The sequence below is a fragment of the Scyliorhinus canicula genome, chromosome 11 (assembly GCF_902713615.1).
Source record: "Scyliorhinus canicula chromosome 11, sScyCan1.1, whole genome shotgun sequence".
Lineage (NCBI taxonomy): Eukaryota > Metazoa > Chordata > Chondrichthyes > Carcharhiniformes > Scyliorhinidae > Scyliorhinus > Scyliorhinus canicula.
In genome coordinates this window covers 120,404,019-120,425,537 of record NC_052156.1, presented here as the reverse complement: position 1 = coordinate 120,425,537, position 21,519 = coordinate 120,404,019, and the positions used below count along the sequence as shown (strand labels likewise).

The 21,519-nt window shown below is 43.5% G+C and overlaps 1 protein-coding gene across 4 annotated transcripts in view; it reads left to right on the top strand.

The window, feature by feature from the left end:
* The window catches only part of LOC119973336 (copine-8), a 449,311-nt gene extending 429,339 nt beyond the window's left edge, over nt 1-19,972 (top strand). For 2 of the 4 annotated variants that reach the window (XM_038811212.1, XM_038811215.1), the window contains 3 exons: nt 2,563-2,620; nt 7,411-7,484; nt 17,091-19,972. In XM_038811212.1, coding sequence (XP_038667140.1) covers nt 2,563-2,620; nt 7,411-7,484; nt 17,091-17,279 — 321 coding nt within the window. In that variant the 3' untranslated portion in view covers nt 17,280-19,972. The remainder of the gene's footprint in view (nt 1-2,562; nt 2,621-7,410; nt 7,485-17,090) is intronic. The other 2 variants (XM_038811214.1, XM_038811213.1) reach the window with 1 other exon arrangement.
* Nucleotides 19,973-21,519: the final 1,547 nt, after the last annotated feature.

Genomic DNA, 21,519 nt, shown 5'->3' with positions numbered 1-21,519 from the left:
TGGCCAATCATATTCAAATGTATTCATAAACATTAAAATAAGGTTTTCACTTCTTGTGGGCATGAACCTTTTTACATCACGGGCAAGAGGTGTGGAAAGTTGAGAAACGCAAACTCTCCTGATTCTCTCCAGATTTCCGCCCCGTGTTGGCGATCCCGCCGACCACTAACGCGAGCTCAAAATTGCCCCAATGTTTCTGTGGTAGGAAGGGTGTACCCTATAGTTAGATTCATACTGGACAAAGGTGTTTATGTGTGTGAGGAATCATCAATTCCAACTGTGATGCTATTATGCTTAGGGAAGGTTACAGCGTGATGAATAAATAGAACTAGCAGGGGGTGCTTAAAAACTGGAAGCATTTGTAAGGATAGAAAAAGCTTTGAAGTTTTAGTTTCAGCTAGATATAATGCATTTGAAGATGTGGGAGGGAACATCTCTCAACTCTGCCAGGAGAAGCTGGACAGGATAAGGGAGTTGCAAAGAAGCAGACTTCCGAAGAAACAAATTACAGTTCAGATGACTAAGAATTGGGACAGAAAGAGTGTCTAAGACAACTGAAGTTAAGTGAATAGAGACCAAGGTATTTAACTGAAGTACTCAAGGAAGAGTAAACAAAAATTTCTGAGTTAAATGGACAATTGCAGTAACCAGATTTAAAGTGGGACAGCAGACTCCAGAGATAAATTACATTTTTGATATACTCATATCAGAGTCTGGATTCGACAGTTAAAGCAATTATTTGTACAGCAATCAAGACAAGGAAATCCTAAAGCGGTTGTTATAAATCCTGGGCTGGATTCACTGTTAAAAGTGCAGGGAGGCTTTGTTTAAATGAGCCACTTGCAAAACCTGGACTACATTTCGGAATGCAAACTTTTGAGGGAAAGCATTATTATGAGAGAAGATTTTTAAGCATGTTCTTGGGAGTGGAGTTTGGAAACTCTCATGTGACAATCATCTGGGGGAATTCGGAGGAGAAATCCACAGACACTAACTTGGGTTCAAATCGAAATGCATGTTTTGGACCAGAGTCGTCATGTGTGCTTCAAAGGGACTTTTTGTGTTCAGGAGACCATTGTAATTTAAGATGTACTTTTGATGTGGAGATGCCGGCGTTGGACTGGGGTGAGCACAGTAAGAAGTCTTACAACACCAGGTTAAAGTCCAACAGGTTTGTTTCAAACACGAGCTTTCGGAGCACGGCTCCTTCTTCAGGTGAATGGAAAGAATGGAAAGGATTCACCTGAAGAAGGAGCCGTGCTCCGAAAGCTCGTGTTTGAAACAAACCTGTTGGACTTTAACCTGGTGTTGTAAGACTTCTTACTAAGATGTACTTTGTAATCCGTGTTAAACTTAGAATGTGTATATATTTGTTAAGCTAAAGGGGGAGTAAATGAATATTGTATCATAATCCAAATTTTTCATGTTTAATAAATGTTTTTTCCTTGTTGTTAAAAACAATCAGCGGCCATTTGACTCTGTTCCTCCACATTTTATAAAGAAAAGTTACGGTCTTTTTAGCCAGGGTTCCATTCTGGGATCTTCCTGTGCAATTATAATATCAACCAGGACCATACCACTGGGGTGATGGGGGCAGGTAGAAGAGTGGTCCTGATACTTGTAATGTGGTGGGGAGGGAGGGAAGAGTGTCCTCCATTCTGTGCTTGGGGGGAGAGTGTGAGAGTGCTCCCAATACCTGTATGGTGTGTTGGTGTGTGGGGCGGGGGGGTGCTCGCCGAATAAGCCTGCTCAGCTGGAGACCTAGCTGAATTCCTTAAATTGGAAAAAAATAAAATTTGCCATTAGAGGATTGGAAGGGGGCTTCCACAAAACATGGAAACAATTTTACCAACGTGTTTGAGGACCTGTTCATAACCAGCAACCAATAAGGGAAGGGTGGGACCGATATAAACAAAAGACGGGGGGGGGGGGGGGGGGTGAGGAATCTAAGTAGGAGGAGGAGGAGACACAACACAGAACAGAGGGGAAATAGGGCAGAGGGGTCTAAAGGGCGTAGAGGAGGGGTGAACAGCCCACGAAGGATATCCAAAACACAACCAGGAAGGACACACCTAGGGACTGCAAGCATGCCCCTGGTGTATTCTAGTACCAGGGAGCTACACATAAATATAGAACATAAAGGTCAGGTACCCAACCACCAGGGGCCGAATGCAAACAGACCTTGCAAACCTGCACATAAGGGGCTGGATTCTCTGTCTTTGGGACAATGTCCCGACACCGTCGTAAAAATTGTAGACTTTCATGCCAGAAAAACTGGCGTGAAAGGGCCACATATTCCTCGCCCTGCAGGGGGCAAGCAGTAAACCAGCATGAGACTAGAAGCTTTTGCTGCAGGTACAGACCCCCGCACTTCCGGATCAGAGGCCGCGCATGCGCGGCTGCGCCGTGCTCCATGGCGGACTCAGACCGCGTAATTTCTAGTTTAAACATATTCAAAGTCGTTTCAGTCATCTTTAAAGTTTTGTATAATCAAAATATATCTATATTTTATATAACTGTCCCTTTGTTGCAATTCATTGTTTCTTTCCTCACTCTTTCAAGGCTTCTTGTCTTCCAATGTCGATAATTATTGTTGGAGTTGGACCTGCAGAATTTGATGGTGAGGCACAGAAAATAATGTACTTCAAAAACAATGAAGCGGATTGTCTAATTTTTGTTCTAATTGGTTCATGGAAGCACTAACATAAATGTTCTGAGTGCATGTCTCAGTATTTTTCAATAGAAATGTGAGGGAAACTGCTACTTCAGTGAAGCTATTCAACAATGCATTTCTCATTGTTAGAAGCTGCAAGGGATTAACGCATCCCAACGAAACTTTAGGCTGCAAAATGTATTGGATGTTGATGATGAAAGTGCAAAGACAAATTTGATCACTCGTGGACACACAGCGTAGAAAAACAGGAAAAATAGCAGTTCGGATAATTTCCTTTCTGCATATTCTGCATAACGAATATTAAATGCATCACGGTCTCAGGAAAACTACAATTTTTTGTATTTTGAGAATTCTTCCAGTGACGAGTCCACCTAACCCCAAATGCTCAGTCCTGTATGTACACCCTGATTATGGTTACTTAGGACTGGTCCAAACTTTTCTGCTAGCAAGATTTCCTGGTGAAAGCATTGAACTTCATTTTGATACTTCCCACACCGGTGGTGTTTTGCTTTACTTTAATTTTTTTAAAATGAACACAGGTATGCATCAGGTTAAATTCTCCTGTTCATATCAGTAGCCATGGAATCCCTACAGTGCAGAAGGAACCATTCCACATCAGGTCTGTAGCAAAGTCTGAATGAACACACCACCTAGGTTCCTCCCCCCCCCCCCCCCCTCCCCCTCCGCCACTCCCGTAACCCCATCTAACCTTTGGACACCAAGGGGCAATTTGGCAGGGGCAATCCACCTAATCTGCACATCTTTGGACTGTGGGAGGAATCCAGAGCACCCAGTGGAGGCATCATGGCAAATAAAAGTTCACAAACACATGCTTATGAAATAATGGGCCGAATCTTAAACACTTAAAAACGTTTTGGCCATCAAGACTTTAGCTTCAGGTCTAACTTCAGATTGGCCCATGTAGCACGCAAACTTGGGGGATATTCCAACAGGTAACCAATTAGCCGGCCGTGTCTGTGTCCACCATTTAATAAAAATGAAATAAGGAGGCGGGTGGATCCAAGGATTGTCTGGCGATAGGCCCACCAGGATAGGTGAGTGTTTCTGAAGAAGTGGGGGATCAAAGGAGTGCTTCAAAATGGAGGCTGTCACAAAAGTCTCCAAATTTTGTTTCCAAAAACAATGGTTAAACTGTGAGGGGCCTTAGCATGGAGGGGAAAACCTACTACAAAAATGTTTGGGCTGCAATTGGACCTCTTTGCACGTTCAAGAGCCTTGCCAATGCCATTTCAATTAGTCTACAATGGCCTTCCGACCTCTCAATGAGAGGTAGTCGCTGAATCATTGTCAGGATCTTGGAATAGCAGGAGCCCATATGACGCCAGGAAATTTCCAGTACTGTCACAAAATGGCCCTAAGATTGAGATCTTAATGAGGTTGATGGTCAGCCCAACCTCCATGGAGTACAGTTCCGACTCCGATGGCACCCCACCTAAAGGTGGGACCACGCCAGTGAAGCTGCACGTGGGAAGGGAAAACTGGGGATTCGCACTGAGGACTTGGAAAGGAGGCACTGAGGCAATCCCCTTCACTGTTGAGCAGCCCAGCTTCTGCTTCTTCTGCTTTGGTTGCGTTGGCATCACAGACTAACATCTATATTTCGCCAACATTTACCAGCATGGTTAACAATGTGATAATCACCAACTAGTCTGTTTCTGTAATGTTGATTGAGGACCAGGACTGCGAGGATAACACTCCCGCTCATCTTTGGATAGTGCCATACGGGTCTCTTACGACCGCAGGAACAGGCAAATGAGACGATGCGGAACACATTAGGCACAAACCTCTCCCGCCACCTGCTAAATATGAGTTGTGGTGAGATGAGGTATTTTTGTGGTCATTACTAATGTAAGAAATTCTATACTCTCCAGCAACACCGACCCTGTCCAGCCCTCGAAGAATTTCCTTAGTTACAGAGCAATCACTTTTTGTTTCCCTAAATTCCAGAGGATATAGGCACTAATCCAACGTAAATTAGCTTTCCAAACGGCAGGAATGATTCACTGCTTGCTCACTGATTTAGAAATGCACCCTTACAGAAATATATTTAAGAATGATGCATGGAAATTTATTTGCCGGAACTCTCTGCTCCCATGGAGTCAGCATTGGAAAATGATTTCAAGTATTAAGGTGGTTGTACGGTTTCGCAGAGGTGATGGTAAATTTTCTGACAGCTAGCAATGAGAGTCTGTGTCAAGTGTGATTGCACTTATGTACAGAGAAGTGCTGAGTGCCAACGTTAGATAGCCTATAACAATCAATAATTGCATTCTGAATCTATTTAATTAGCTATGGTGAAATATAACGTCCAGTTCCTGTCCCATTGCACTGCTCATGAATTGAAAGAAAGGTTCATTACCAGGGAACATGCATGGAAGGGGATAATGAAGTTCAGTGGCTGAAGCACATCATTTAATCTGGAGAAGCTAAAGACCATAGAATGAGTGCAGGAAAGTGAAACACAGCAGTAAATTAGAAAAGTATGTTTTTTAGTAAACCATGAGTGCAGAAAGGGCCCAAACGCAAACTTTGACACCATTTTCATACAATGAATTGGAAAATAAAATCAGGCGTCAGGCAAAGGAACAAAATGAATTTGAACCTCCAGCGATACAGTTAACTCTCTGGGAAGAAATGCTGTTGCAACATTGAGTACAATGTAACTTTTTTGATTTCAGATGAAATTATAATATGTTACATGAATTTGTTCCCAGATCAACAGTATCCGTGCTGCATTGTGCTTGGCCGACTCCTTATGTTTCCAATTTAAGGCAATAAACAAATCGTGATGCCTGTTTTTTTTCTGAAGCACAAGACATTTATTCATACAGCCTTCACATATCATTCACAACTTTATCACACTTTAGGCTGTCAAATGGTACTTACCTCCATCTTTTATATCCCCCCAGCACGCACACACCTCACTCCCTTGTAAAATCCAGCCCAAAGTAGGTTTTAAAGTTGTCATTCCGAAGTGTGAAAAATAGTGAAAACTATATTCATCCAGCTTTCTGTTAATCCAGCCTCAGTGAGATGAGAATGACTACTGCCACCTTTTTATTGTTTTTATTTCTGAATGGCCTCAGAATCAGGCCATGTAATCATGATGATGCATCAGCTGCCACCTTAGTTGAAGGCCTTTGTGCTTGATACTAAGCAAAGTCCTTTTTACTCCTGGTGTATCAGCGCATTGGTACTATTGAATCAATCGCTGGGATAAATTCTTCCTTGGACAGGATGTAATCCAGCCTGTCGTGGTGAGAAACATGGCAGCCGGATCCACTCAAACGTGGTAGAGAGAGATACGGCAGCGGGTGGGGGAGGGGGATACTTTGGATGATTAGGTTGGAGGTGGGAAAGCGTTGATGTGAGAAATTCACCTGCTCATGGCTATGGGTTAATTAGACTCCTTAACTCAACCAGTTGACACCAGTTATGACCACTGATATTTATGATGGTTCATGAATTAAATGCGAGCTGCACGACTAACCCTGATCCCGAAGACAGGCCAATAAGCCTTGGCGGATTTTCCAGTCGGTTATGGCCGATGGGGCGCTTAGTTGCCAGGTACCTGAGGAACCTGGCATCAGGAAGGGCAGGGCGGGTTGGGGGGGCATACCCGTGCCCTTGCTTCTGAACCCTAGGCATCCCTCTCTAACATCCTCCATTCCACCCTCGCTCACCCCTGTCCAAAGATCTAAGAATGATCCCTGGTAAAGCCCTTGGAGAAAAACTGACAACAGCCAGTAGGCAGCAGCAGCAGCAAGCCTCTGCAGTTCGCCAAGGGCGGAATTTTCACGCCCCATCAGGAGGTCCTAAATTCCACCAAACTCATGACATTGACCAGCTAAGTGCCTGACAGGCTCTTTGTTGGGTTGAACCTGCTCCGGGGATGTTCTGCAGTTTTCCCACTGGTTCGCTAACTGGAGGGCGAGACCCCATCCATCAACCTTGTTTTAATAAATGTTTTTATTGGATTTTTGAACAAAGTATATTTGCCGTTATGTACAGAGATTATGAGTTATATATATATATATATGTAGGCATCTGTTTGTGCCAGTGAGACAATTCTGGATGGCAATCCTCGAATGGGTCTGGTGCCGGTGTTGTCCCTTGCTTCTCCTGGACGGATTTTGCTGCCTTTGTCTTCTCATGCACACTATCGCTTCAGCTGGTCCTCCCGTCCTCCGCCTGTATTCTTCTTTTTCTCTGTTCCTGTGGATGTCAAGTTAATTAACGTTCCCCTGCCTCCCCCCCCCCCCCCCCCCCCCCCACCCACCCACCCCCCCCCTCCCCCCACCCACCCCAGTACTATTGGGTAGGCTTATGACCCTTAATTATTTGAACACTGTACTAGACAGAGATTACCTCAGAATCCCTTTGCTTCGAATACTTGTTTTTGCTTCGAGTCATAGCTTTTGTTATGGCTCCCTTTGATGTTGCGCTCTGTAGCAAAAGGAACCTATTCCCTTCTATATTGCAATAATCGCCTCGCTTATTGCTTTGAACAAGAGCCTGCTTTTTCAAAGTCTATCCTTACAACAGTAACAACTTCAGCTCTGAAATTTATCCTTTCCAATGTTATTGGCTTCACTGAAGAGGACAATGTTTAAACCAATTATGCTGTATTATCTGTTCTGTCTTGGTTATGTATTAGAATAAGTAAAAATATATCTACCTTACATCAATTATTGACCTTCCTTTTTCTGGTCTAGCAATGGAAGAACTAGATGGTGATGAGATTAGGATATCATCAAGAGGAAGATATGCTGAGAGAGATATCGTTCAGGTAAGATATTGAAGAGCATGGTAAAGAAATGCACAATTATATAGGATTACATAATTCATTACATTTTATTTGAATATGCCACAATAATGCAAATGTAAAAGCATCAGTTTTTTGTTTGAAAGCCACTACAATAATTCTTCATTTTCTCACTAAATACACAATTAAATGCATTTCTTTTCATTGTACAATCATAATAGAGACACCAATAGTGCATAATATTTGATATTTTACTAAAAACAAATTCTCCCCCTTCTTCACTGTTTTCTAAGCTTATTTTTCCCTGACTGTGACTCACTGATATTTTGAAGAGATGAATAGTTCATGGGCTTCCACTCTAAAATGAGTGTCACTGAGCAGTGCAATTGCTTTTGCAGTCCATTGTCTGGGATGGACTCATTCCATTTACGTAGCCGACTCCGAGTGGTATTCCGGCTGTTACGAAGAAACCAAAGTAAATGTCCCAAAACTTCAGGGACTATGGCCATCATGTTGGCATGGGACCCAACCTTTCCCACCAATAGTTTTGGGGTGGGAGGAGTACTCGTGCTAAGGATTGTGGTCCAATCCCCTGACGATTTCAAACCAATCTATTTTTAAAAGATGTTATATAATCTTTCCCTGACCCATAAAAGTTACTGGAGTCAACGTTAAATGATCCCAGCAGGCCCAATTATGGCATAACTGCAACATTCACTAGGCCAGAGCAACATCTAGAGACTGGATGATTTGGGTGGAGCAGGGTAGGGGAGGGAGTAAGGGTAAGCCAATTTGCCTGAAACTAAGACACAACCTGACTAAATATCCACAGGATACTGAGGGCACAGTTTAACGGCCGCATTGCGCTCAGCCCAGATCTGGGCACACCGGTTAAATCGCAGGTGAGGCCAAAATCGAGATCTGCGCCGGGTGCGAACCGGTTCACGATCTAACCGGCCCACCTCCATTGGCGAGTTCCGAATGCCGCCCAGACACCAAACGACACCAATTAAAGGCAATCTGCATCTCATTAGCCAGATGTTAGTTTAATCTAATGGCCTCTCAGGAACTAACCATCTCCCCAGCGAGAGATTGTGCCATTTAGCCCTGGTCCACACAAACCTTGGCACTGCCAGGCTGGTAACTTGGCATTGCACTGGCTATTAAGGGCATTGCTAGGGTTGAAGTGCCATGTGCCCAGGTGCCAGGGCGGCACTACCAAAGGACGGGACCTGAGGGTGGCCAGGCTCCAGGAAGAGGGGGGCTTGAAGGATGGGTTCTGAAAGTGGGGGCAGGTGAAAATGGGGTTGGGGAGATCTGAAAAGAGGGGCCCTCAGTGACCCCATAACTGGATGTCCTCATTTGGGGCGGGGGTCGCAGATTCTTTTGGGGGCCTCGGGGATCGGGATGCCCTTTACAAAAGGGGTCCCGATCTCTCACTACAACGGGGAGTTCCGGCGAGTGGAGTTCCCCATTATAAAAAACGAGGCTAAGTGCGGCCTCAGCTGCGCGTTCCCCATTCAGGCCCCTTATTCAACATGAGTCTCATTGAATACCCATGTGCCTCTTGGTACTGCGAAGGCTGGGAAACACGTGGCTAAATGCTCTCGCTCAGGGACTTTGTTCCATTTTGGGAAGATTGTGTCCTAATTGTCACTGAATAGCGGCAGAGCCAGTGGGAATCTCTCTGAAAAACACACCACAAATAAACTTAGAAATATTTCCATTAAAATCCGCCCTTTCATTTGCTTTATTCTTGTAATTTATTACTCAATATTGCATTATAATAGGATCATATAGAATCCTGTCAAAAAATTCCCCTTGTAATGAACTACATTTTCATTTGACAAGCAATTATTAATGGGCCAGTATTTCAATTCTTCCAAATGAGAAACGTCACTCTTCACTGAATTAAGAGAGTATTGTGGTATCAATATTCAATGAATTCACTTACAGATGCAGCAGAAATTGCCCCTTAATTGGAATAACATTAGTTTTAGAGCAATAGACGTCAATATTAGGAAGCTGGCCTTAGCTCTTCAAGTGGCCTGCTGCTAAATAAAAAGAAAGATTAACAGCATTCGGAGACGGGGCCCAATTAGGGAGATGAGTTAGAAATGACATGGATTTTAATGTAGATAAATGCAGGGATTTCACAGTGGTACAGGAAATATCAACGTTGTACATGACAAAGGAACATTTATTAACAAGAGACAAGAAAAGGATTTGGGTAAGATTATTAAGCATTTCATTGAAAAATCCACACAACATAAAAACTGATACCACAAATCTATCCCTCGGCAATACTTCAAGGATATTTTACAATATGGCTGTCGTAATTCTAACCCGTGTATAAATCACTCAAGAGACCGTTCGTGGCATGATTTACATTTTCCATTTCTGTTTTCAACAGAACAGGAACATGTTATTCAAAATACAGTTCGAAAAAATAATTTTAGAATTTAGAACTCAAGTCTGTCGGTGAAATTGTCTGTATTTTGTATCATTTTGACTTGATTTTTATGGATTGATTCCCAGTAAATTGGTGATCACTCAACTTCCCTTCTTTTTCTCGATGCTAGCTGGCATTATAAATAGTTCCATCTCTTGGGCATGCTTTCCTTTCCAGAATCACCATCATTTATCCCCCTCCTCAAAAAACACAGCTACGTCTTTGCAAATTTCAACCTTTTCTCCAAAAGGTTTCATCTCCCAAATCTTGCAATGTCTTCCATATCCATCTACATTTTTAAAAAATTCATTTACGGAATGTGGGCTTCACTGGCTTGACCAGTATTCATTGTCCATCTCTAATTACCCTTGAGAAAGTAATGGTGAGTTGACTTCTTGAACCACTGCAGTCAGTGTAGTGTAGGTACACCCACAGTGTTTTCAGGGAGGGAGTTCCAGGATTCTGGCCCAGTGGTGGCGAAGTAATGCCGATACATTTTCAAGTCAGGATGATGAGTGGCTTGGAGGGGAAGTTCCAGGTGGTGGAGTTCCCAGATATCTGCTACCCTTGTCCTTTTAGATGGTAGCTGCTCACGGGTTTGGAAGGTGCTGTTGATGGAGCCTTGGTGAGTTCCTGCAGAGCATCTTGTAGCTGATACATGCTGCTGCTACCATGAGTTGATGGTGGACAGAGTGAATGCTTGTGGAAGGGATGCCAATCAAGCGGGCTGCTTTGTGCTGGATTATGTAAAATCTATTGAGTGTTGTTGGAGCTGCACTCATCCAGGCAAGTGGATCCATCACACTCCTGACTTGTTGGTGTTGGACAGGCTCTGGGGAGTCGGGGTGAGTTACTCGCTGCAGGATTCCTAGCTTCTGATCGACTCTTGTGACCACAGTATTTACATGGCTAGTCCAGTTCAGTTTCTGGTCAGTGGTAACTCCCAGGATGTTGATAGTGGGAGATTCAGTGATGGCAATGTGAATATCAGTGGATAATAGTTAGATTGTCTCTTGTTGGAGATGATCATTGCCTGCTTTGTTAATTGCCACTTCTCAGCCCAAGCTTAGATATTGTCCAGGTCTTGCTGCATTTGGACATGGACTGCTTCCGTATCTGGAGTCATGAATGGTGCTGAACATTGTGCAATCATCAGCTAACATCTTCACTTCTGACCTTATGGTGGCGGGAAGGTTATTGATGAAGCAGCTGATCATGGTTGGGCCAGGGACAATTCAATTTCTGAATCATTCCAATCAGGCTGGTCAGAGTACTGAAACTCTCTTAATCAAGGCTGCAAATTGCATTCTCTATGACTAAGGGACATTATTCCTTTTCAAGCATCTTGACCACCATACAAATGACAAATGGAATAGTATAGAACAAGGGGCCGACATTTTCAAATTAGCATTGAGCAGAAGTGAATCTGTAAAATACGTTTGACAGAAACAGATGGGAGATGTACAAGGCAGATATCAGTTGAAGCGCATAAATACAATTGGGAAGCAATGATTGTCACATCACCCTGGGCTAGTGCACGGTCAATTCCAGTCCCACTTCACCTGGAGTTACAACACGGGTGAAATAAGATTTAATTAAAAATACCCAAGGTCCATGGCTGATCCCACTAAACCACAGTCACCAGGTTTGTAACTTTGAAACAAAACTAACCTTTTATTATGTACTGTATTATGATTAAATGGACAGAACTGACTATATAATACCCTTTCCCAACCCTCCCCTTCCTAATTACCCCCACACACTGACAAACAACACAGAGGGAAAAGGGTGGTTGAGAGGGAAAGAAAATATTAATAAAATAAAAGGATAATGATCGTCGATGCACTGGAGTGACTTCTAGATTGTGTTTTCTGAAGTTCAGCTTTTGTTTTTATACTTCTTCACCTAGGCTTGAGAAGGTTTTCTCTGGCAAAGTTGTCTACTTTCTCTGCAGACACAGCATCATTCCAGGTTCACAGCAAAGGACTCGCTGCTTTCAGAACAATAAATCAGGGGCGCGATTCTCCGCTGCCCACGACGGGTCGGAGAATAGTGGGAGGGCGTCCCCGACATTTTTCATGCCCTCCCGCTATTCTCCCCCCCCCCCACGGCCGCCCCACGACATGAATCGCTGCTCGCCGTTTTTTACGGCGAACAGTGATTCTCCCCAGGCTGATGGGCCGAGTTCCCAGGCCTTTACGACCGTTTTTACGGCAGCAAACACACCTGCTTGCTGATGTCGTAAAAACGGCCGCAACATGCCCGTTCTGGGCATCCAGGGCCCCGATTGGCACGGCAGTACCACGGCCGTGCCAAGGGGGGCATGGGCCTGCGATCGGTGCCCACCGATCGCGGGCAGTGCGTCCATAACGGACGCACTCTTTCTCCCTCCGCCGCCCTGCAGGATCAGTCCGCGGGGCGGCTGAGGGAGATGACGGCCCTGCGCTTGCGCGGGTTGGAGCCGTCCAACCCGCGTATGCGCGGCTGACGTCATCGTGCGCGCCAGCCGGCGTGACGCTTGGCGCGCAGACTTAGCGACGGTCGCTAAGTCCGCGATGCCGTGCTTCACAGGGCCCCGCTGCTAGCCCCGCCCGGGGGGAGCCTTTACGATTCGCTGCATTTGCGGAGAATCGCGCCCCAGTTCTTTCGTTTCTGCAAGCAGGAGAGTTCCTTTCATTTACAAGGTCTAAACGTTTCTGCATCATTCTCTCAGAAAGCATCACGCAAGAAACAATAACTGACTGTTGTCAGGCAAAACACTGTCCCTGGCCAGCCCACCAGTTGCCAGTTAACCAATCGATCCAATTTCCTCCAAAGCTAGTTTCTAATATCCATTTGGTGCCGAGGAATCTGGTTAAAAACCAAACCTGGGAACACAGTGTTCTGACAAGCAGACCTTGAGTCTACAGTTTAAAGACACATTCCGATTATGGGTCCACGGTCAAAAATTATAAAGTAACATGAAATAAATGGGAACAAAGGAAATAAACAGGAAGGGCACTTACATCATATTGAGACCTATTGAGTATGGATAGGTAACTAGGATTGAGGTAACAAATAGGTTCCATGGTTAACGAGTAGGTTCACTGGGACAAACAACCTACCAAAGGTGAGGCAGTGATGTTTAGGGAGGGAATTCCAGGGCTGCACGTGTAGTTCCCTGTGAAAACAACGCCTGAGTAATTACCTTCAGTAATTTTGGAACATGCATTCATGCTTCATGTGGGACTGGACTCTAATGAACTAAGCACCCAACCAACCTCAGCTCCCAATATATATAACGTGACAGAGATAGCAAGACTATGAAGAACATAGAGGACTAAATTTGATAACTCCCACAAATGCTACAGGGATTGTGATGCCATATTTGGGCAGCACGGTGGCATTGTGGATAGCATAATCGCTTCACAGCTCCAGGGTCCCAGGTTAGATTCCGGCTTGGATCACTGTCTGTGCGGAGTCTGCACATCCTCCCCGTGTGTGCGTGGGTTTCCTCCGGGTGCTCCGGTTTCCTCCCACAGTTCAAAGATGTGCAGGTTAGGTGGATTGGCGATGCTAAATTGACCTTAGTGTCCAAAATTGCCCTTAGTGTTGGGTGGGGTTACTGGGTTATTGGGATAGGGTGGAGGTGTTGACCTTGGGTAGGATGCTCTTTCCAAGAGCCGGTGCAGACTCGATGGGCCGAATGGCCTCCTTCTGCACTGTAAATTCTATATAAAATTCTATGTAAAAAATATTAGCACACACCCATTCCTTTGTTGCAGGCAGCACACTAACTTTGAGCTGCCGGCTAATTTAGTTTGTTTTCGTGTGTGCCCGCAATACTGTGCCCAGCATTACTCTGCTCCAGCAATTAGCCTTAAATTGTGAGAGGCTAGCAGCACATAAACTAGCCTGCACCTCGTGAATGGGATGCGCATTGTGGTGGACGTTTTTCAGAAACTGGTTCTGAACTGGAAATGGGTATAATAATGGTGCAACAGACATGAGAGTGGACTCTATGATTTGTTTTCGATGCACGAGAGACTTGCACCATGAGGAAAGCCCACAGTCTTTGCTAAGTGGCAAGCTTGGCCAATGCTCTCCGACAAGCAAGAATAAAATGTAATCCGCTGTCTCTGAATAGAGAATCTCAGTAGCTTCTGTTCTGCAACAGTAGAAATTAAACTGAAACATTTTCCAAATAATTCCAGCCTGTAAGGCGTCAGACCCGCGACCTAGTTCATGGTCACCTTCATAGACACTGGCAATGGCATCCTCATCTCGCTCTGATGTTGCAGTTTTCGCTGCAACTCCTCCTTCAGGTATCATGAGGGTGTTGTTGACCTTGGACATTCACTGGATTGGTCCACGACTGTGCGTGCCAAAGTACTGCAGTACTTTGCTGATGCATTCTGCAATAAAGCTGACCAGGAAACTCTTGCACCCTTATCATCTGCCATCAGGCGTATTGGAAGGGGCTTACAGGCTTTATCATCCACGTTATGAATGCGCCTTCCCTGGCCATCAAATCCTAAAGTAGGACTTGAAGCCGGTACCTCTGGCCCAGAGGTTGTCATTTGCCTTTGCTGCCGCACAGCTCTGGCCCAAAGGAAATTCTCTGCACCATTAATATAGCATAGAGCTTGCCCCCAGTTAAATTTGGATATTTACATTTTAAGATTACATTGCATGAGTGATGCAGATGGAGTGATGGAGCAAGACCTGAAAATTATCTGCGAGTTAGGTTTCCCAAAGCACCTTACAACCAATGAAGAATTTATTTTACTTGTAGTCACATATGTAGAAATGCGTATAATGTGAAACACAATGGGCGCGATTCTCCGCTCCCCACGCCGGGTGGGAGAATCACGGGAGGGCCGGGCGACTCACGACATGCCCCCCTCCCCCCCCCCCACGATTCTACCATCCCCCGCTCGGATGAATCGCCGCTCGCCGTTTTTCACGGCGACCGGCGATGCTCCGGCCCATATGGGCCGAGCGGCCTGCCGTTCCCGACCGGTTCATGACGCCGGCAGCCACACCGGGTCGCTGCCGTCGTGAACATGGGCGCCAAATGCTCGTTTGAAGCTTGTGGGGGCGGAGAGGGGAGTGAGCACCATGAGCGTGCTCGGGAGGGGACTGGCCCGCGATCGGTGCCCACCGATCGTCGGACCAGCGTCTCAAAGCGACGCACTCTTTCCCCTCTGCCGCCCAGCAAGATCAAGCCGCCACATCTTGCGGGGCAGCGGAGGGGAAGACGGCAACCGTGCATGCGCAGGTTGGAGCCGTCAGCCGTTGTGACGTCAGCCCGCATGCGCGGGTTGGAGCCGGCCAACCTGCGCATGCGCGGCTGACGTCGCGTCATTCTCGGCGCGCCACCTTGACGAAAGCGTCAAGGCCCGGCGGCCGAGAGTTACGGAGCGCCGCTCCTAGCCCCCCGGGTGGGGGTGAATAAAGTGAGAGGAGCGGCCTCCGAGGTTGTCGTGAAACTCGGGCAAGTTCACGACGGCCTTCCCGATTTATCGCTAGCGCGGAGAATTCCGCCCATCGTCCATAAATCTACCACATAGACCACTCCAGAACTTTATCAGGGTTTATGCTGAATTTTTAACCATGTGACCTGATGGTCCATGGTGCCTAGGAAGATTGCTGAAAGTCAATGGAAAAGCACTGGGCACAACAGCAGGACAGCAGTATGTAGAGGAGCATTTTTTAAAAGCGGTAATTTATGTGGTTTTTCACGATACTATATGAAGATTTGTCATACCCAACCATGATAAGAACATAAGAACTAGGAGCAGGAGTAGGACATCTGGCCCCTCGAGCCTGCTCCGCCATTCAATGAGATCATGGCTGATCTTTTTTGGACTGAGTTCCACTTTCTGGCCCGAACACCATAACCCTTAATCCCTTTATTCTTCAAAAAACTATCTATCTTTCTCTTAAAAACATTTAATAAAGGAACCTCAGCTGCTTCACTGGGCAAGGAATTCCACAGATTCACAACCCTTTGGGTGAAGAAGTTCCTCCTAAGCTCAGCCCTAAATCTACTTCCCCTTATTTTGAGGCTATGATGATGAATATCTCTTCAAGTTAAATTCACCACATAACTCACAGATCACTTCTTTCCAGTTAATGATTGGTCATTGACCAATTCAACTTGTGCTGGGTTCCAAATTGAAGCAACATGCCCAAGACATTGCTTTTCCTTCCAAGCCCAACATCAATTATGAACTGCCATGCTGAAGAAGATGCGAACAAAGGGATCTCTTGAAATTGGCCCTCGTGCCTCAGCAGCATATGACTTGGGATGCCAGTTGTGCCCCAATAGAGGGTGCACTGGTTGCAAAGAGGGTTAAGATTAACCAGCGAGGTCCCTGTAACCGGGTCAGCCCAGGGTGAATGGATACAGATTGGGATGGGGGAGGTTAGCAATAGCTGCCAGCAGCCCATAGTATAGTGTCGAACCAGGAGTACATTTTTTACATACCTGTTTACTGACAGTGTCAGGCTGCCATTTGTAGCTTGCATAGCACATTCCACAGTCAGTCACAATCCAATATCTGAAAGGGATCTGGGATAAGCATTAGACCAGTTATTTACACAGGCAATGGCCTATCAAAATGGCACATGACGCTGAATGAGAAAGTGCACATTCTGCACGTTAAATCAGACCCTTCGTGTCCAATTTTACCTAGTTAAGTTCCTAAGTTCACGAGTTCTATTGCATGTTTTTAAACCTTGTCGCCTAAGCAAACCAGTTGTAGATGCTTTGCGATGAGCTTTTGTCATGGTGGTGTTGCATTTGTGCAGTGATAATTTAATTTACATTGGCTATTTATTTGTGCAATTGTTAAGAGTAAATTATGTGGAGTGATAAATAATATGTCAGGATCTGACTGCTGGATAAAATGTTTTTCGATCAAAATATTCATAACAATTTGGTGTGTCAAGAATTTTTGGTTTTGGTGGCACTTAGTATAACACCTTCTGGGAGAAGGAAATAATCCTTTTTATTTTTCTAGCTGGAATGTTCTGGATTATTCACTTTTCAGATATCGATGATAGGAAAAATTGCTTGTCAGATCAACAGTAATTAACTTCCTTAGCTCTTAACATTGTTTTTCAGTAAGCTTGTGCCATTCCTCAGTATTTTACAATTACAATTGTTTGGAATGAAACATTTTTTTTTTCAGTTTGTGCCTTTCCGAGACTACGTTGACAGAACTGGAAACCATGTGCTGAGCATGGCTCGACTTGCGAAGGATGTCTTAGCTGAGATTCCAGAGCAGTTTCTCTCGTATATGAAATCAAGAGGAATCAAGCCTTCTCCTGCTCCACCTCCATATACCCCTCCAGGTTACCCTTTCCAAACACAGCTTTAACAGAGGGTGATTCAAGCATTCCCAGGTATCACTGATGACCTGAACCATTTTGAGTGGCCGAGCCAGCTGTTGTTTTTAATCAGGTGGCACCGCAGAGACGCATGGATGTTGTCAACTCGCCACTCAGAAAGAATCCAAGAGTGTCTGCTGGGCTTCGGATTGCATGATGTCAAGGATACCGTTTGTCAGGCAAATGCTAGAGAGAGGTTGCGTGAAGTAAACAACTGATTCTTCTAAGGGGGAAGGGAAGAGAACGTCTGTGCCCCCCTGAATTATTGCCTTTGGAACAGTGAAAATTGTGGACATTTCTGAAAAACAAAATGATGCTTTTTATAAAATAGTTCTAACAGGGGGATGGTGAAAGTTTGTTTGGAAACTAATTGGAGTTGAAGTCCTCAGCAGCTGTAAATAATTGAGAATGTGCAGTTCTTTTTCTTTGAATGTTTACATGTTAATTCTTTTTACAATGGAACCATTTTTACAAACATATACTTCCTGGAAACAGTTTTAAATATTGAAATAATTGTGATTTTGCTTGTTTGTTGCACCTCTATTTGTTGATGATGAACTCAGATCGGGGGGGAGGGGTGGGGGGTGCTAGCTATCCCAGTACACCAGTGATTCTCAAACTCTGGGGCACATGATCCAGCAGGGATTTGGAAATGGGCCTGATTCCTAATCCACCACTGCTTACTAATGATCACTACCCGATACTTGCAATTGCAACTCCAATGTATGATCATCTCCCAACCGACTCACAATTGGTCACCCTTTTCATTCCCTCACGTGACAGTGCAAATGCTACAATCCAGGAGGGGGAAAATGCAGAAAATGAAAAAAGAAAGAAAAACAGAGAAATGACTGGAAAATAAGACAAATGTTGACAATGTAGGTTTTACAGTTTGATCCATGACCTTTTAGGGAGCAACAAGCTGAGAACTGTTTGATTGGAAAAAGTCCTGGAAAAGTTTGAGAACCACTGCACTACGCAATGCCAATGGTGTGCAAGCCTATATGTATCAGGTGAATGTGCCAGAATAGTAACTGCACAGACATGTGATCGTGTGCTCAGGCTCTTGTTTATTAAGCTGTCCATTAATTTGTAACACGCTTGTTCAAATCTTACAGCACGTGCCCCTACCTGCATGTACAGTTTTGGAAGAGAAATGCACTCTTTTGTGAGTAATGTGCTCGATTAAATTCAGTACAAAATGGCCTTAAATTCTCAGCAAATACTAAAATGACTTTTTTGCATTATGCCTTTCGATATTGAAAAACGTGACGTGTTTTTGAAACCTTTTTTGTGCCAACACGGTAGTTGCTTTTTAATTTTTTCACGGTGAGTGGAAAGTTACTGCTAGTTTAATTACTATTTTGCATTTGTATGGAAATTTTGAACATTATTGTTTCAATAACAAACAAAGTACATAGGGTGGATTTGCAGAGCGAAGGTAGAATAAATGTGATAAACATTTGCTCTGTAACTGTAAATCACTCACTGGAAAAAAACTTTTTTTTTAAAATGGACTAACTACATTTCTTAATGTTATATATATGTACATCCGAATACAGGAAGACAGAAACTTTAACATGTTTAGTACCAAAAAAATCCAAATTACTTTGAAAAATGAAAGGATGAAAATTGTGTTCTCATAATGATTAAATGTTTGTTGGATTTTGTATTCTTCTCACTGTCACTAAATTACATTTTTGCCACCTAAAGTGCGCCAAATCCCTTTTTGTAATGTTAAAAGAATTGTATTTTTTTTAAATTAGATTTAGCTGTGATACAAACCTTTTATGCCCAACTTCACTGGGGATGGTGGGACCAAGTACGCTTCACTTCGATGAGCATTCATAAAAGTGGAATTGCTTTGTGACACTTTCAGGCTGTTGCAATAATTGGCAGCTTTGAAAGTGCAGTAGTAGCACTAGTTAGTCACTAGTTAGCGCATTTTGCCAACACAGGGAAAATCATTGCAATTGAAGAGAAATAAGTATTACGTTGCCCCTCCCCCCTCCTTAAAAAGCATTGTGCGACGAATATGGGGGAAACAAAGCCTGGCTGTCAAACGTATTGTAAAATCAACACTCTACATAATAATAGATAGCCCTGGCTGTCACCTTACTGCTGTGGTATACTTCAAGGGTAATACAGTGTACATTTGAAAGTTTCTACAGTTCTTATTGAGCCACTAACCCTAACCCTAACCCAATGTGAAATTGGGTCCGCTAATTTGGTTGGGAATATGTTACCAGGATTTGTGTTACTAAAAGCAGTCTTTTTTTTAAAACATATTTTAGCTTCATTTTATCCTTCATAATCATAAAAATTTGTAAGCAAATGGGATTTTGGTAATCGTTCTGAAATTAACAATTATGTTTATCTTTATATATGTTTCTAAAAATTACGATTTGAAAAGTTTTAAGAAGTTACAGTGTCCTATTGACAGTGACTAGTTTATGTTAAAGAGGCATGTACCAATTCAAATCTTGTAATTAAGTACAGTTTGGGTAGTCTTGTTGAATAGTGATTTTCAGAATCTATTGTGCTCTGAATGTTTAACACCAAATATATTGCTATATACTTTTTACACACTATCGTACAGACTGTTTTCATGAAATCTTATATTGTCTATCTGCAGAAGTATTACATACTGTTATTTTAACACTGAGTAAAAAAATAAATTAAATATAGTTGATATTTACTTTTTTTACGTTTTTAGATGTTAATAGTCCATTAGCACTAATAGACTTGTACATTGGTTTTCTTAATTAATGCTAACACACAATAATCTTGCAAACTTCTTTTACATCTTGCTCTTTGTGTATATTAAGTGACAAAGTACAATCAAACAGGAGAACAGAGCATGATCTCAAAGATGGGGAATGAATCACACAATGTCATTCTATATCTGATAAATATTACAGAAAACTCTCTGCTATTTGTCCTTTCTCACCTTTTATTCTCTGGGGACTGCCATTAGCATTCTTTTCCTTTGGTTTCTGTGGCTATGACTCACCTTTCATTCCCTCACCCTGCAGAATAAATATCTCCCACTTTCTATGTCATTTAGCTTTGACAAAGGGTCATCTGGACTCAAAATGTTAGCTTTTCTCTCTCCCTACAGATGCTGCCAGCCCTGCTGAGATTTTCCAGCATTTTCCTTTTTGGTTACAGAAAACTGGATGATTGTTAAAGACTGAAGTTATATTTCAATGGTTGCCAAATTATTATGATGCTAACATATGTAAATGCACTTAAAGGCTTATCATGTCATTTGTAGTACAATATTACAATACCCGACCAGACCCCAACAGTAGCTAGGTTACTGGACAGAAACCCCAATATTTTATTTTAATTTTGTAAGACTGTGAGAAAAGGATACCTTGCTCCAGGAGTGGGTTCATGCAAAATAAGGATACGGTATATTAAAACAACATTATTTCCAACACAGTATTAAAATACCTTTAACACCACATAAGAAAATAGCTTGCAATTATCCCATAAACAATGCTAATCAATATAGTGACACAATGACCCTTAACTGCTATCTTTACTTCCACTAAAATAACAGAACCATCTCAGAACCCAATCACTTTTAAATACAGTTAGCACTCGAGGATACTTGCTGTTCAGAGATGTCTTGAAACTCCACTTTGAGTCTGCTTTGAAGCAGGATCTACTTTACTGTATTTCTGTGTTTGTTTCAGCTTGCTTTCCAGCTACAACATTCACTCTCTGAACTATTTGGAAAGAAACTGCTGATTTTTCCACAGACAGTCTTTAATGGAACTATATCAAACACAGTTGCTTATGGGTGGCATGGTACCACAATGGTTAACACTGTTGCTTCACAGCGCCAGGTCTCAGGTTCGATTCCGGCTTGGGTCACTGCCTGTGCAAAGTCTGCACGTTCTCCTCGTGTCTCTGTGAGTTTCCTCCGGGTGTTCCAGTTTCCTCCCACAAGTCCCAAAAGATGTGCTGTTAGATGAATTGGACATTCTGACTTCTCCCTCTGTGTACCTGAACAGGTGTCGAAATCTGGTAACGAGGGGATTTTCACAGGAACTTCATTGCGGCAATAATAAAGGTTATTATTATTAACTTCTGTTCACATCCCACTCTAAAACCAAACTGATTTACTGAAAAAATTCTGACACTCTAGCTCCTCCCATTAACTACATTATCTTACCACATGCACACAATGTGTCTAATTAACTACTCCACAGGGAATCA